This window comes from Notolabrus celidotus, chromosome 17 (genome assembly GCF_009762535.1).
Source record: "Notolabrus celidotus isolate fNotCel1 chromosome 17, fNotCel1.pri, whole genome shotgun sequence".
Classification (NCBI taxonomy): domain Eukaryota; kingdom Metazoa; phylum Chordata; class Actinopteri; order Labriformes; family Labridae; genus Notolabrus; species Notolabrus celidotus.
Window position 1 is genome coordinate 27,758,377 of NC_048288.1, and position 15,147 is coordinate 27,773,523.

The following is a 15,147-nucleotide window of genomic DNA, read 5'->3' on the forward strand; positions in this document are numbered from 1 at the left end:
CCAGAACTTGAAATAATATCACCTCCCATTTTTTCTCCAGTCCAAAGTATCCTCCCTCAGACAAACCATGCATGACCCACATTACTGTAACTGTTAATATTTGTATGTCGGTACACTGTCTGTCTTTTATTGTTGTTTTGTTTTCCTCTTTCCTTTATATGTTAAATCATTCATCATGTCTTTCTCACAATAAAGCAAGATAAAAAAAGCAATTTCCATCCATTTCCTGAAGATATGTGTCAGATTTCTTAATCTGTATTACACGTCCAGAGCACAAACTTAATTGATTTTGTTTTTCACACATGTACGATTGTACACAGAGAAGGAGGAAGCAGCTTAAGTACAGATTTACATTAAGATGTATCCAATTGTTAGACTCTGGGGACATGCATGGATAGAAGCTGAGCAGCTGCACAAAGACGGCAAGAAAGGTAAAGCATTATTGTAGCAGCGAATGTAGGATACATGAGGAATAAAGTGCTGTGAATCAGGATTTAAGAGGTGCTGAAATCAACATACATGTAAAGACACCATTTGGGGCTTTTACAGTAAATGTGTTTACATATCCGTTTACATTTTGAGCACATCTGATTCATTGTGTTGGGCATACTATGATTAAAATTCCATATCAGTGTGCATCTCATCAAGGAATGTCTGTTTCAAAAACTTCCCATTTTTTGATGACAGCAATTACCGACAGAGAAAGTGTTGGCAATTCCCTGTAGTGGAACTGCTCATTTGCTGCTTGCTAATGTCCAGAGTTTTAATCAAGCAAAGGGAGGGGAAAAAAAACAATACAGAGCAGTACGTGCAGAGTACATTAATCCTCCTCCTCATCCTCCTTCTCCCTCTCCTCCTCCTCCTCTTTCCCTCCTGTCTTCCTCTAATTAAGGGTCATTCTGTCTGCTAGCCACATTAGGACACTGCACACCAGTCCCAACCCACATAATTAAATGTTTTTTGTGCTAGCCATCTGGAGACCTCATCTCTTTAAACATGCATGTCAAATTGATTCCTTAATAATGTTTATGTGTCTTCCCAGCGCTTTATTATCATCCAGGATTAGCTGTTTATGTTTATTTGGCTTTCATCAGCGGCGCCAGCCACACACACACACCGAGACACACACACCGAGACACACACACACAGACACACACACACCGAGACACACACACACAGACACACACACACAGACACACACACAACACCCTTAAGGTAGAAACAGAGCTAACACATCAGCCAGCCAACCAACCAAACAATCGTGAACTTCAAAGCAGTCGACAATTTTTAATGTGAGATTTCTTGTGCGGCTTGCGAATCAAAAAACTAACCCTTTGAATTTGATGCAAATATTGTAAGTATTGTTTAAAACTCAGGATGCCGTGTTATAAATGCTGAGGGATTGTTTGTTTGGGATTTTATGCTTCATTCGTGCATCAAATAATATTAGCAAAAACATGTTTCACCAATAAATAACCTTTCTTTTCTGTGTTGTCAGCTTTGCAAGGACATTTGTGGTTACAGTCCCACTTTTTATTCAATAAAAAGACCTTTAAGTTGGAAAGTGATATCTGCTCTGTTGTTGTTATTTCCCCTCTTACTCCTTTCCAAGCATGTCATCCCCTTTTTCTTTCTCTTTCCCCTTCAAATGCTACTGTTGTTGAAATACAGACATATGTGCAGTCAGAGGAGCGTTGTGCCTTTCTCATTCTCTTTCTCTGCGAGTGCGGTTGAGGGGATTAGTCTGTGCCTGAGTGCCTGGAATAATGATCACTGCAGCGGAGAAACACATTTCAGGAGATAAGGGCAGGCAATCTGCAAGCAGAGGACTTAACCAGCTCCCTGTGGCTTATTGTGGAGCTAACAGAAAAAAGTCACCCCCAACAACTGGACTACACTGTGCTCTTTGCACAAACAGGAACAATACCCACCACTATCTTTTTTTCCACTGCGACGAGCTTCAGTTCCCCTAAAATTACTCTGAAATTACATTCATAAGATTTTCTATTTATGAGGTGCCCCGGCTTACTTTCCACACTTAGCAATTTCAAACTGTGGTGGTTCATTTTCCACTAGCAGCAACCTCTGGGTTAGAAATCAAAGCCAACATTAACGCGTCAAAAGCCACAGTTCCCCAAGTGGCCACCTGAGGCTGGCTCCAAAGGGGAGTCAATTCCCATAGAGCCACATGTTAAAACACCAAACTTTACAACAGAAATGAACATGGTATAAAGCACATGATGGTGTATACATGGTGCATATTGTTTATTGGAGGATTAAGCTTTATATGACTGACTTGTTAATATAAATTCTCTGTGTTTTGCTCAGTTTGGGGTGTTTAAGGTAGATGTTGCTAGCTGTCATCGTACAAAACCTCTTCGCCTTGTTTCTACTGTGCGTGCCATCTTGGGGAGTTTTCATTTAAAGGTGCAGTGTGTAGTGTATAACGGCATTTAGCAGAACAGAGAGGTAGAGATGGAATATAATTGTATGAGGCAAAGTTATGTTACTGTTCATTGATTTATCAAACGTTAATGTTGATGAGGAAATGCTAATTGTAAAACAGGATAATTGTTACTGGATTTGGGGCTTTGTTTGCTATTTTTTACTGAAGATGTTTTGAGTCACTGTCACTTTAAGACAGAGTTTTGTTGTATACATACAGTGGGTAGAGTCAGTGGAGGCTCATCTAGCTGTGCAGTCCTACAAACTTCTTAACATGTCATGTTGTCTCTTTAGTTTGGATTCTGGCATCATCTTGTAAATATTTAGTTTGTGACACACTTTGAATGAAGTTTTTTTACACTTTACAACTTTGGAGTTGATGATTCCATTGAATACAGGACGACCAGCTAGCTTAGAGTTTTGTGGTTACACTAATATCCCTAAGAATATTTAAAGAAGAGTGTAATCACCTGATTTAAGAAATAGTTTTGTTAGCTTAGAATGAGCCTCTCAGATCTACATAAAGAATAGGTCCCTTTCCAAAAAGGCTGCCATCTTGCACCGCCATGTTTCTACAGCAGTACAGAATAAACACACTATTAACAGATATACTTTTTTTAAATTTGAGATGCAAAATATATTACTTTGAAGTTGAAGGAGAAGAATGGGTTGTTTTTTTATGCAAAATAATGAGTGTTTTTAGAAGTTTCTGATGCTAAAAACTTGATAAATTGAGGATCATACTTATCATGCATCATATTAGCTTATTGTCTTTGAAGGCTGCCATCCCTTTGCTAACAGGAATCGTAACCAAGTGAGCATTTCACTGAAGAATCTGACCAATAAATATCCCCATTTCTACACACTGTACCTTTAATAAGAGACAAATTAAACAGCTTGCTGGGCAGTTTACTGTACTTGCCGTCAGTCCCAGAAATGTTTGCTGCATTTCTATTCATTTAAGAACATTATTGTACTATTTTTAAATTTTTGCAGGCTGTGCATTGGAGCCAAGATTGCTTCCAACAGTTATGATTGTAGGCGGTAGAAATGGGAACAGCTGTTCTTCTCGCTTCTCCTGTAGAGATCTTGAAAGGTGAAGCAAAGGGACATTTTTGCCAAGCTCAGAATGCTTTCTTAGCTTCGTCAGACCCACAAAAACAAATTCACTCTTTAACAAATATGCAGAAAAATATATATTAAAAGGCTAATTTGTAAGTGAAGGTAGCCACTGGAAGTCAGCCTTAGACTGTAGCGTTGCTAAGTTAGCACCTGACCCACCCTCTAGTCCAAATGAAGTCTCTCCTGGGTCCAGAAAAACAACAGGGATAAAACTCGAGGCTTTAAAGTGGCACTCAGATAAACCATGATGGGGTGATTTCACAGTGGCTATGTTCATTATCACACCGGCCATGGTTTCCCACCAAGACATTAAATCTGTTTCTGTTTCCCACAGAGACACCAAATCTAATATTTCTGTTAAGAGATGGTTTGATGGTGAGGGCTTCTCTCACTTCAAACTGAATCTTGCATCGCCCGGCTTCCCAGGGTGGCAGGCATGCTATGAAGCACTCGTTCATTACAGAGAATAAAACATTTTTTGGACATTATCATAAGAGGAATTAAATCTGGCTTGCAGTGACAGATAGAGAGACCCCACACCTTTACAAATGAGAACTGTATTTGCACATCAGAAGATAAAAAAGAGTGCACAATGCAGACTTAGCAATCTACCTCAATAGAACAGTTTGCTCCTGCTGTAACCTATTTCTTAATAAACAAGAAAGGAGATGATAAGCCAAGTAAGCTGTTCAAAAGTAAGTTTCCAAGGATCAAAAGATGTATTTTCTTCTTCTGTGTGTGTAAGAAGTCTTACCTTTCCTACATACTGTGCGTCTGGTCCCATGTGTTCTTCTAAAACAAAGAACTGGTTCCAGATCCAGCCTCGTTTGGGCCTGTGGTGCACCTCTGTCTCCCCATTGATCAGTTTGGTCAGGTTCCTGGAGGGGTATTTGGAGGGGAGGTGGTGGCTCGCCCCGTAGCACCTCTGGATGAAGCAGAGGCAGACCAGAACGGGACAGAGACAGGAGGTGGTGGATATCCTCATGGTGGCGTGTGCTTTTGTAAAGTTATCCCCTTGTTCCAAAGTGGGAAGGTCCTCCCACCACCGCCGTCGCAACCGCCACCGCCAGCCACCGCTACGTAAAGTAGTCCAAACAAAAGCAGAATCTAAATCCAAGCTACGCAAATATCCATCCAGGTAGATCCTCTAAGGTTCATGGCCCCTGCAGCTGAAGGTTTACCAAAAAAAGTAGAAGGAGCAAGATACATTTACATTATGGAATTTCCCATGCTGTGAGACGCTATGCAAACGGACATGAACTTCTGGGTTCTTCTACCAAGAGCGGAGGTTAATCCTGGAAGCCATTCTTGATTTCCTGCACAGAGAGACAGAAGGGGGAAAGAGAGACACAGAATTAGAGATTAATTTGACGGATACTGAAAGCTATATGTCCACAAATTCCCTCCAATTAAATAGCAACTCATAAATCCTCACAGATGAGGACGTGCACTTCAAACTGCGCCGACTGTGATGAAGTACAAAGAGACTTGGAGAATACTGGCTCTCAGTATTGGTGCCATTTCTGCACATTGTACAGATGATATAAACATGTTTTGACTTGAGGAGCTGCAGTGCTATTAAAAGGTTGTCCATGCCTATAAGGTCAGAGCGCTGCTCAGTGACTGATACTGCCCTGTGAGGTCAGAGCCCCCCGTATCAGAGCAGATTCGGCTCTGTGACTCAAAGCCTGAGTTGACTTTATTAAAAAAATATAAGGAAAAGGTTTGATTTGGCTGTTTAAACACGACCGGGGCATACTCCGAGGCTCGGTGTGTGCCTCAGCGCGGTGAATAATAAGTATGGAAGGAAGAAACACATTTTTACTATGATAAGGACAGACATCAAGCCACTCAGACGTAAGGCAGAGGGTGATTTATGTTACCAAGCATTCAAGTGTAGCTGTTATGTCCGTGTCTGGAATATGCAGTACCTCTGCGTGTGCATCTCTGTGGTCTGTGGAGGTATTATGGAGAATTTTTCCCGTCTTGGGGTGGATTTTAAAGTTAGATATGTTATGTAAGTGCTGCTGGAGCATGAAATCGCTCCTCTCTGCTCACAGCTTCTCCTTTTTTTTTTTTCTTAAATAGAGGCTTTATGCATGTTGTGACCTTGCTGTTCTGAGATGCCCTTCAGTGTGGTGTCACTGCTGTTGATAATAATGATTTTGAGGGTTTTGTTTAGGTCTCAGTACAGTGAGACATGAAGAGGGTAAAGAAGACATCATATAACAGTTCTGACATAACCAGGTCTTCTTTGCTCTGCTGATTACACTGACACCATTAAAATCCAGCTGGGGGACAGAATGTCTCAGCTCAATGTCCTCTTCACTAGTTTTCAACTGTGTTGACAGAGTGGTCAACATTTACACTCTCACAGCACTGTAATAGATTACAATAAATGTCCTTTGATAATTAACCACTGATCTTTAATCTATCTTAAGAAAAAGCATTTGACGCACAACAGACATCCTATTTTTATTCAAAACTTAAAGTTGAAGGGTGCCAGTTTGACCCCGCAGCTTTAGCGTGCTCCTCATGTACAGAGGCTATAGTCCTTGTAGCAGTGATTGCTGGTTCAACTCTCGGCCAAGATTGTCTTACCCCACTCTGCTCCCCACATTTCAATGCCCCAAAAAGCTGTCTAAATAAATAAAGAATAAGCCTCCAAAATAAATATCTTAGAGGTGGAGTAAATTATGGAGACAGCAATTTGTCCTTGTCAAGGCATGTGATTCAACTGTCGTGTCAGGTCGGGTTTGGTCTGGTCTGGTCTGGTTGTGTCGTGTCGTGTCATGTCATGTCATGTCTCGTCTTGTCTTACTTTATCGTATTGTATTGCATTGCAAAAGTAATATCTTCTAGAGGTGGAGCAAATTATGGAGACAGCAATTTGTCCTTGTCAAGGCGTGTCATAAACTGTCGTGTCTGGTTTGGTCTGGTCTGGTCTGGTCTTGTCTGGTTTGGTCTGGTCTGGTCTGGTCTGGTCTTGTCTTGTCTTGTTGTGTCTCGTCTTGTCTTACTTTATCGTATTGTATTGCATTGCAGAAGTAATATCTTCTAGAGGTGGAGTAAATTATGGAGAGGAATTTGTCCTTGTCAAGGCATGTGAGACGACTGTCGGGTCTTGTCTGGTTTGGTCTGGTCTGGTCTGGTCTGGTCTTGTCTTGTCTGGTTTGGTTTGGTTTGGTCTGGTCTGGTCTGGTTTGGTTTGGTTTGACCGTGTCATGTCGTGTCTTGTCTTGTTGTGTCTTGTCTTGTTTTACTTTATCGTATTGTATTGCATTGCAGAAGTAATATCTTCTAGAGATGGAGTAAATTATGGAGACAGAAATGTATCCTTGTCAAGGCATGTGATACGACTGTCGGGTCTGGTTTGGTTTGGTCTGGTCTGGTCTGGTCTGGTTTTGTCTTGTCTTGTCTTGTCTTGTCTTGTCTTGTCTTGTCTTGTCTGGTCTGGTTTGGTTTGGTCTGGTCTGGTTTGGTCTGGTCTGGTCTTGTCTGGTTTGGTCTGGTCTGGTCTGGTCTGGTTTTGTCTTGTCTTGTCTTGTCTTGTCTTGTCTTGTCTGGTTTGGTTTGGTCTGGTCTGGTTTGGTTTGATCGTGTCTTGTCTTGTTGTGTCTTGTCTTGTCTTACTTTATCGTATTGTATTGCATTGCAGAAGTAATATGTTCTAGAGATGGAGTAAATTATGGAGACAGAAATTTGTCCTTGTCAAGGCATGTGATACGACTGTCGGGTCTGGTTTGGTCTGGTCTGGTCTGGTCTGGTTTGGTCTGGTCCGGACTGGTCTCGTTTGGTCTTGTCTGGTTTGATTGCTGATCATTCTAGAAATTGTTAGTCTGCCTTATCTTATCTGCCATGGCCTCTTCTCTTTGTACACATATCATATGTAAGTTGGGTTAAAAACAGTTAAAAGAACCTGGATTATTCCTGGCAGAATGCAAACATGTAACAATATCCTGACTTCTGATCGAGAGAACAGCTGTATGTCTAGAAAGGAGCAGAAAGTGAGACAGTCCAAAGACACTTCGGCAGGGGGAAAGACTATCTTTAATGCTAATAAGGCTAAAGAAAATCATTTTTAGCAATTATAGATTAATTTTCCAAACAAGAGTGATTGCAACTGATTGTTTCTGTTCCAAATGTGAGCATAAGACTGTTGTTATACTGATTTTACATTATTTAACTATTGAACTAGTGGGAGATACATCACAAACATGCATTTTGGACACATCACAAAAACACAAACACTGCCTCTGTTTGAATGAAAATCAATTATGCTTGAAAAATTGAACTAATTAAAACATTTTAGACAAAAACATCAAACTGACACAATAAAGGAATGTGTGCATTTATGAATGCATAATGAAAATATCAGTAAAACTGACTTGAAGCAGTAAAGTTGGTCTAACACTCAAAGTGCTGCAGTAGAATAGACGCTTGGTGGGGATTATGGGGAGGACAAACACATGTATTTGATATTTAATAGGATCTAGGAGCTGACAGACTTCAAAGCCTGCTGCTCTCTATCACCCACAATGCATTTGACAACATTAGAGAGAAACACGGAAACGAGACATTAATGCAACTTACGACTGTCAAATACTTTGAAGGATAATCACAGATTTTTTTTTAATAAATACAAATATTTTCACATACATAGGGATTAAGATGTGCTTAGAGCCCCCTGACTAATCCCCATGTTTCATATATCTCGACATGCAAATTATGCTGCTCAACTATAGTCATTGCTGATGTTCACTAAGTGCAGTGGTTGTTATGGGTAATACTTACTGCCAGCCCAGGCAGTGAAAGGGAACACAAAGTCTGTTCCACATCAGCTCGGATTAAAGCAGCAGAGGATAAATACTCAGCCACACACTATACGTGTAATCTGGGGGAAGATTCTCATCTGCATAGGTAGAGCTACGCCCCAAATCCTGCTCCCCCCTCACTTGGGAAAAATGACACCAAGCCCTGCAGAGAATACTGATGGAGTACTTCTTTCTGAAAGCTGTTACGCAGATTTTAAGGTTTTCTTCTTCAAAGAATAATTTTTCCAATTTAACAACATCACATCTTAACCACACCAAAGCAAATTCCCCCTTCAAAGTTACAGAGTATGGGAGACACATTTTGTACCTGAGTAAGTCAGAATTAGAATATCTATTGTAACGGTTCACTTTCACCCCCCGGGGCTCTCTTCAATCAGTCCCCTAACTGACTGATTATCACGCTGACTCTAACTCACATCACCATCAAATATACAGCAGCTGGCTCCACCAATGAAAATCATTTTCACCCTTTGCATGATGATATCTTCAGAGCACCCCTCTGCCCAAAGCGTGTTTATACTCTCAGCTTTTAGACGGATGGGTTATGCACAGAGAAGCAACAAATTCTTGGCCTCATATATGAAAACATCATCTTTGTCTATGTGAAATTCTGTTGTGATGTGGTTTTACGCCTTGATTTGAGTGTGGTTAAGTAGATCAGACTGATACAGATACTGATTATGGAAATCCTGAGAATTCGTCCATGATTTTATAGGATAAGCTGGTGATATTGGATAGTTGTTATTGTCAACAAATCTCATAAGGAGATGGAAACCAATGAAGCTGGAAACACTCACTGGGATGTGTATAAATCGGTGCGGGAAATAGTCCCAATCTAATTCACTATTTATTTATTTAATGCTATTTTGAGCAGTTTGAACAAAAACAATCATTTAAAATGAAAATTAGATTATTATCCATGAGACATGTCTCCAAAAATGTACGGCTCCATTTACCAACAAGCTTTGGAATGAGAAATAGGAAGACTGAAAAAAAATATTAAGACTGGCAAATGAAGGGATTTTTTTGTATCTATTAAAATTAAAGTTACAAATAAAAGAACATGTTCATATATAGATAAAGAAATAAAAGCTGTCTTATAGTAACTGACTGTCAAAGATTTGTAACATAATTTCACTTCTTGGTTAATTAATTTTAAACTCATTAATTGTCAATTTATGCAAGAAATCATTTTTAAAACTTTTGTTTTGTAGTGATTTTGGCGCCCACTTGTGGACATAACAGTCTTTGCCGATCATGCCCTATACATGTATTATTTATCCACTGGTTTTGTAAATATTTGTAAATGTACGTATTTAGTTGTGTATACGATCGTAAGATATGCTTATTTTACTTCTTTAATTTTAACTGCTAATAACTTTTTAATAATTAGCATTTATCAGAATCAGAATCAGCTTTATTTGCCAAGTATGCTTGAACACACAAGGAATTTGACTTTAGTAAACTGTGCTCTCTTTGTACAAGGCATAAGAATAAGAATAAGAATAAGAACTACAATATAAAAATAAAATAAAAATATAATAACAATAACCTTAGCTATAAATACAAAGAAACAATTTATAGCCTCTTGTTTACTTTATACTGTTTTATACTATCTACTCTGCTGCTGTAACACTTTAAATTTCCCTGTTGTGGGATGAATAAAGGAATATCTTATCTTATCTTAGCCACCCGTATTGTCACACGTTTTTATCATTAAAAAGAGTTGGTTTATCTAACACATTCTGAATCTGAGGAATGTTAATTTGCTAAAATACAGTGCTAAATTATAAATTATACATAGACAAGATAAGATATTACTTTATTGATCCCCTGGAGAAATTCAGGTGTTTCAGCAACCTATACATAAGTAGAATTGAGAACAAGTTTCAATAAGTAAAATAAAATAATTAAGAATAAAAATAGATAAATAAAGATAGAATACAAATTTAAGATATATAAAAAATGTTACAATTGTTAAAATAGCTGTAATTACAGGCAGTATTACAAATGCTTCAGTAGTGACAGGTTGACATGGTGTGATTATGGTTTGGTTTTGACAGATTAAGCAATACAATAAATAAATTTGGGTGACTGTAGGTTGTAGTAAACAATAATAATGTAATATAATATAACAAAGATAATTATATAATATAATGTAATATGCATTATAAGGTCATCAGTAACCAGATGCCCCATTGTCTTTATACATATGATGTAAAATACGATAAATAATCAGTCTAAATCTGTCTCTACCCGTGACTATAGGTAGACACTATCAGGTTTCTGTCCATCTGTAAAGATAGCACTTCCTCACAATGGACACTAGGGGCATCATCTGTGTATTAACAGATACCAGATAACTATAAAGAACCAATCAGTCTTCTTTCAAATGGTCTTGTTCGCCTTGGGAGGTCACAACAAGGTGTCCGCAGTAATGTAAGTCTGTTTCATAACAAGCTAAAAATTCCTTACTGTAGCTTTAATCTGAGTGTTTCTTTTATTAGTTGATTAGAAGACTTAATCGTCCTCCCTTTGGTCACAGCACACCCAATCATGTTGCTGAGTTAATTAAGGAGAACCTGAAAGTGGGTTTGATTTTTTTTGACATTGTATTGAGTAAATGATCAATCAGCATCTCGAAACCAACCAACAAATCAATGACTGAAATGTTAATAAGGTGGACTTCCAGTGGAAAGCTGCAGGATGATTTTTGTATGTCTAACCCACTGCTAAAAATTTCCATTAAACCTTCACGTAGAAGCTGTTAACTTTATTCAATAATTTAATATATTTGAGTCTCATCTCGTTGAATAAATAAGTAAATCATCCCAGCATCCTGCCCTCCCTCTGTCACCTCCCTGTAGTATGTTGAACCCTTTCAAACTTTATTCTTTAACCTGTGGGGAGGACACCATTGGCAAACAAAAACTACTGTGTCTCTGTCTCCTGTTTTATTCATGGAAACAGGAAAACTCAATCGCAGGGAATCAACCGTGCATGTCAACAACTCAAATTGAATAAGACCTTAGCCAGAGTGCAGCCAACAGTTCCTGCACTGATGACACTGCAGTAGGTGGAACACTTAAAAAAGCAGGAAGATAAAAGAAAATAAGAGACAGACGGAGTAACAAAGATGCACACCAATTCAGTCAGGCACAGAGCTAGAAGAGGCTCCTGTCACCTGCAGCTAATAGCTAATGTTTTGGGCTCCTGCTGAGAGCTCACCCACTGCATTCGATTTCACAGCATCAGCTTTCTGCAGATGTCAAACAGTAGATAGCAGAGGACCAGGGCGGGTCAAAGCAGACACCACTGAACCACTGTTCTATCTCCCGAACAAAGAGAGCCAGACGGCCGCAGCAAAGACACTCTGTGACTTCTCCTGGAAGCAGCAAATACAGACGTTTTACAACCATTTAAAAGGTCCTGTTTGTTTCCTGTCGTCACACACAATGCTCCACTGAGGTGAGGTAAATAAACAGAGAGTTAAGGCAGAAACCGCGGGAGGAAAATTAGTGACTAAGCAGTGTGTGTATGTGAAAGCAGAGTGTAACAATGCTGTGAGATGTACCTGAGGCTAGAACATGTATTCATTCTTCTTCGGTGTTGTTTTTGCTGATGAAGCCGAAGAAGCACTCTGTGAACCTGCAAAAGATGCAGTATGTGTTCTAGCATCTTGTCTGGCATCATTATTTTATAGCTCATAGCGTGCTGCTATGGAAATATATGTTTTTACACGGAGTGCAGTAAAACAGGAAAGGACAGCAGGATTTGGATGATTGGAAGGCGAGGAAAGAAGGCTGTGGGATACAACCAAGTAAATAAGGGCAATTTAAATATGTTTAAGATGTCTGATTTCTTGCTACAGTAAATTATATATGTGTGTTATTCTCTCTGCTCATGTTGCTTAACTCTAAATTTAGATATTTTTTAAGATTTCAGTTTCATTTCAACGAAAAGGGTTGTTGTGCATTGTTGTTATCAAGGGGATATATTGTATATATTATATATGCAACTTCTTTGTGGGCCAGAGAAACAGTGGCAGTGGACGGCTCATCTCTCTGCACTGCAGGACTGAGAGATACAGCAAATCATTCATCCCTGCAGCCATTAGGCTTCAGAACTCTCTAGCCAATGGGAGATGAGCTGACTGACACCTGAATTACTTGTTTTATGTGATTTTTATAATTTTATCTGCCAGACACCTGAATTTTCCTTCGGGAATTAATTAAAGTACATTGTATTGTATTGTATTGTATCCTTTATGATTATGTTTTTAATGTTTCATACACCTGTGTAATGTGAGTTCACTTTAGCCCCTGTGCTTACTCAAGCCACATTGTTTCCTAACACATTTGAGTGAAGATAAATGACAGAAATTATCTCTTTAACAACACTTCATCAAATCACTGACTTCAACTTTTCATGTTACCTGAAAACTAAAAAGTAATTAAATGCGGGTGGTAGCAGCTCGGACTCTGGCGACTTGGGTTTGGAGGGTCCCCAGAAGGGATGGACAATGATTTTCGAATATTCAAATATTCGTTACCTTTGTAAAAATCGAAGAGTTGTTTTGAATGTTTTCTCATTTTAAAAGCACAATTTTTCATCGTTTTTTCCGGTGCCTGGTTGTAATACAGTATCCCCGCCAGACGGTGCCTATAGATCTTCTTAAAGCTGTTTGCTAACCGCATTAAACAACAGAAGAAGAAGAAGAAGAAGAAGAATGCTAACTGTTTTCAGTAGCAAAAGAAGAAGAAACCATTCGGGACAGTTGCAGTGATTTTCTCCATTTCTGAACCTCACACTACTACACACATATTTCCAGAGACTGTGCATGGCTGTGAAATGTAAACATAAACGGTGATCATTCAAATAATCATCAAATAGATGCCAATGATTATCCAATAGTATTTTGGCTTGAAATGCCCGATCCCTAGTCCCCAGTTCAAGTCCCATCACACCCCAAGTCTTGAAACTGGACTCATAGCTGGAGAGGTGTCAAGGAACCCCTGCCTGCTCTGGGCACTCATTCATGTGCAGCACAGTCACTCTGACATCTCTCCATTAGTGCATGTCCATAAGGTCCTGTTTGTGCATGTTTGAGTGTGAAAAATGAGTTTCCTCTCGGGGGTTAAAGTATATAAAGATAGTTTAAAGTGGAGTGTAATTGTTACACCCTTGTGCCTATAATAAGGGAGTGCTTCACATTTTCAGGGGTCATCTTGATTAGCTGAAGTCTCCCACATGTGTCTGGTTTGTAAAAAACCTTTCCAAGAAATTGAACTACTACCCAAATCATGTCATAAAACACTGTTAAAATCTACTAATAAAGAGGATATCATCCACATAATTCTTTCTAATCAGGGAATGCAATGAAGTGATAAGAGTTATGTAATTTCATCTTCAGAGGTGAGAATCAGTTCAGCTGTAAACATTAACATCTGTTAGAGATGGGTCATGAAAGACAGCTGAAAAATCTGACTTCTGTGTCCTACTGAGTTAATCCAACTTTTATTTTTGTTGATAACATTTCCACCCATGCTAACATTAGACTTTTAACCTTTATGACATTTTAAATGTTAAAGGTACAGTGTGTAGAAATGGGAATATTTAGCGATGCCTTGCGGTCAGATTCTAGACTTGAACGCTCCCTTGCTCACCCCTCCTGTTGGTAAAGAATGGTGGCCTTGAAGCTCCTGTGATGCATGATAATTACAAAACTATCTGTCAACACATTTTTTTTTTAATGCACAACAACTCTCTTCTTCTTCACCTTCCAAATGGTGCATTTCACATGTACACTCACTAAATACAAAAACACACTAGTTAAAAGTTGTTCCGTTCTGTGCTTCTGTCTTCTACTGAGTTAAAACTACTTTTATTTTTGTTATCATTTTCACCCCTTTTATCTTCATGAGAATTGTAATTTCTAACATTAGACCTTTAACTTTACAACTGTTTAAATGTTAGAGGTACAGTGTGTAGAGATGGGAATGCATTTTGGTCAGATTCTAGACTTAAAGGTGACATATCACGCTTTTTTCATCAAAATATATTGGTCTAAGAGGTCCCCAAAACATGTCTTTAAAGTTTATGCTCAAAAAAACACTTTGAAATCAGATTTTGGCATGCCTGAAAAGCCCTCTTCTTCAGCCCTCCTCAGAACACTCTGTTTTCTCTCTGACCACGCCCCCTCAGGAAGTGGATGTGCCTCAGCTGTCCAGCACGTTGATCTAATGCTTACATGTTGGCTGAATATACACGGCTGCTGAGAGATCACGTTACTTCAACCCTCTGAATCTGATCCAGAATCTTATCCTGACGGAGAGGCGCCTGTAGCAGGACCTTTCTGAAGGATTGGTCACAGATTTAGTGTTTCTTGTTGTTTTATTTATCAGTATGTAGACGTGTGTCTTGGTACACAGCTACGAACATGTAGCTATGTGGCTATGCTAACTAGCGCTAGCACTTATTCATGATAAATAAAAATCATCCACTAGATCTTCAAATCTGCAGACGTGTGGAGTAAAACCGACCTTTGTGTTTATTAAGACAGCCTACAACTAGCATGCCTTCCTCCTAAGCTCCTTGTCAGCACACATTTGTGCAGGTAATGAAAAATGGAGAAGGGATTCAGTATCATTTTATATAGTTTATGGGCTGAACAAGCTCCGAGCTCTGACTCCGTGACAGACCGGATATTGTTGTTACTTAACAAAAACACGGAAGTCTGAAACGG

The 15,147-nt window shown here is 39.1% G+C and overlaps 1 protein-coding gene across 3 annotated transcripts in view; it reads right to left on the minus strand.

Annotated features, from left to right (window-relative positions):
• Positions 1-15,147, minus strand: part of LOC117829046 (cadherin-18) — a 319,558-nt gene that overhangs the window by 117,905 nt on the left and 186,506 nt on the right. For all 3 annotated transcript variants that reach the window (XM_034706566.1, XM_034706568.1, XM_034706569.1), the window contains one exon: positions 4,322-4,883. In XM_034706566.1, the coding sequence (XP_034562457.1) occupies positions 4,322-4,552 (231 nt within the window). In that variant the 5' untranslated portion in view covers positions 4,553-4,883. The remainder of the gene's footprint in view (positions 1-4,321; positions 4,884-15,147) is intronic.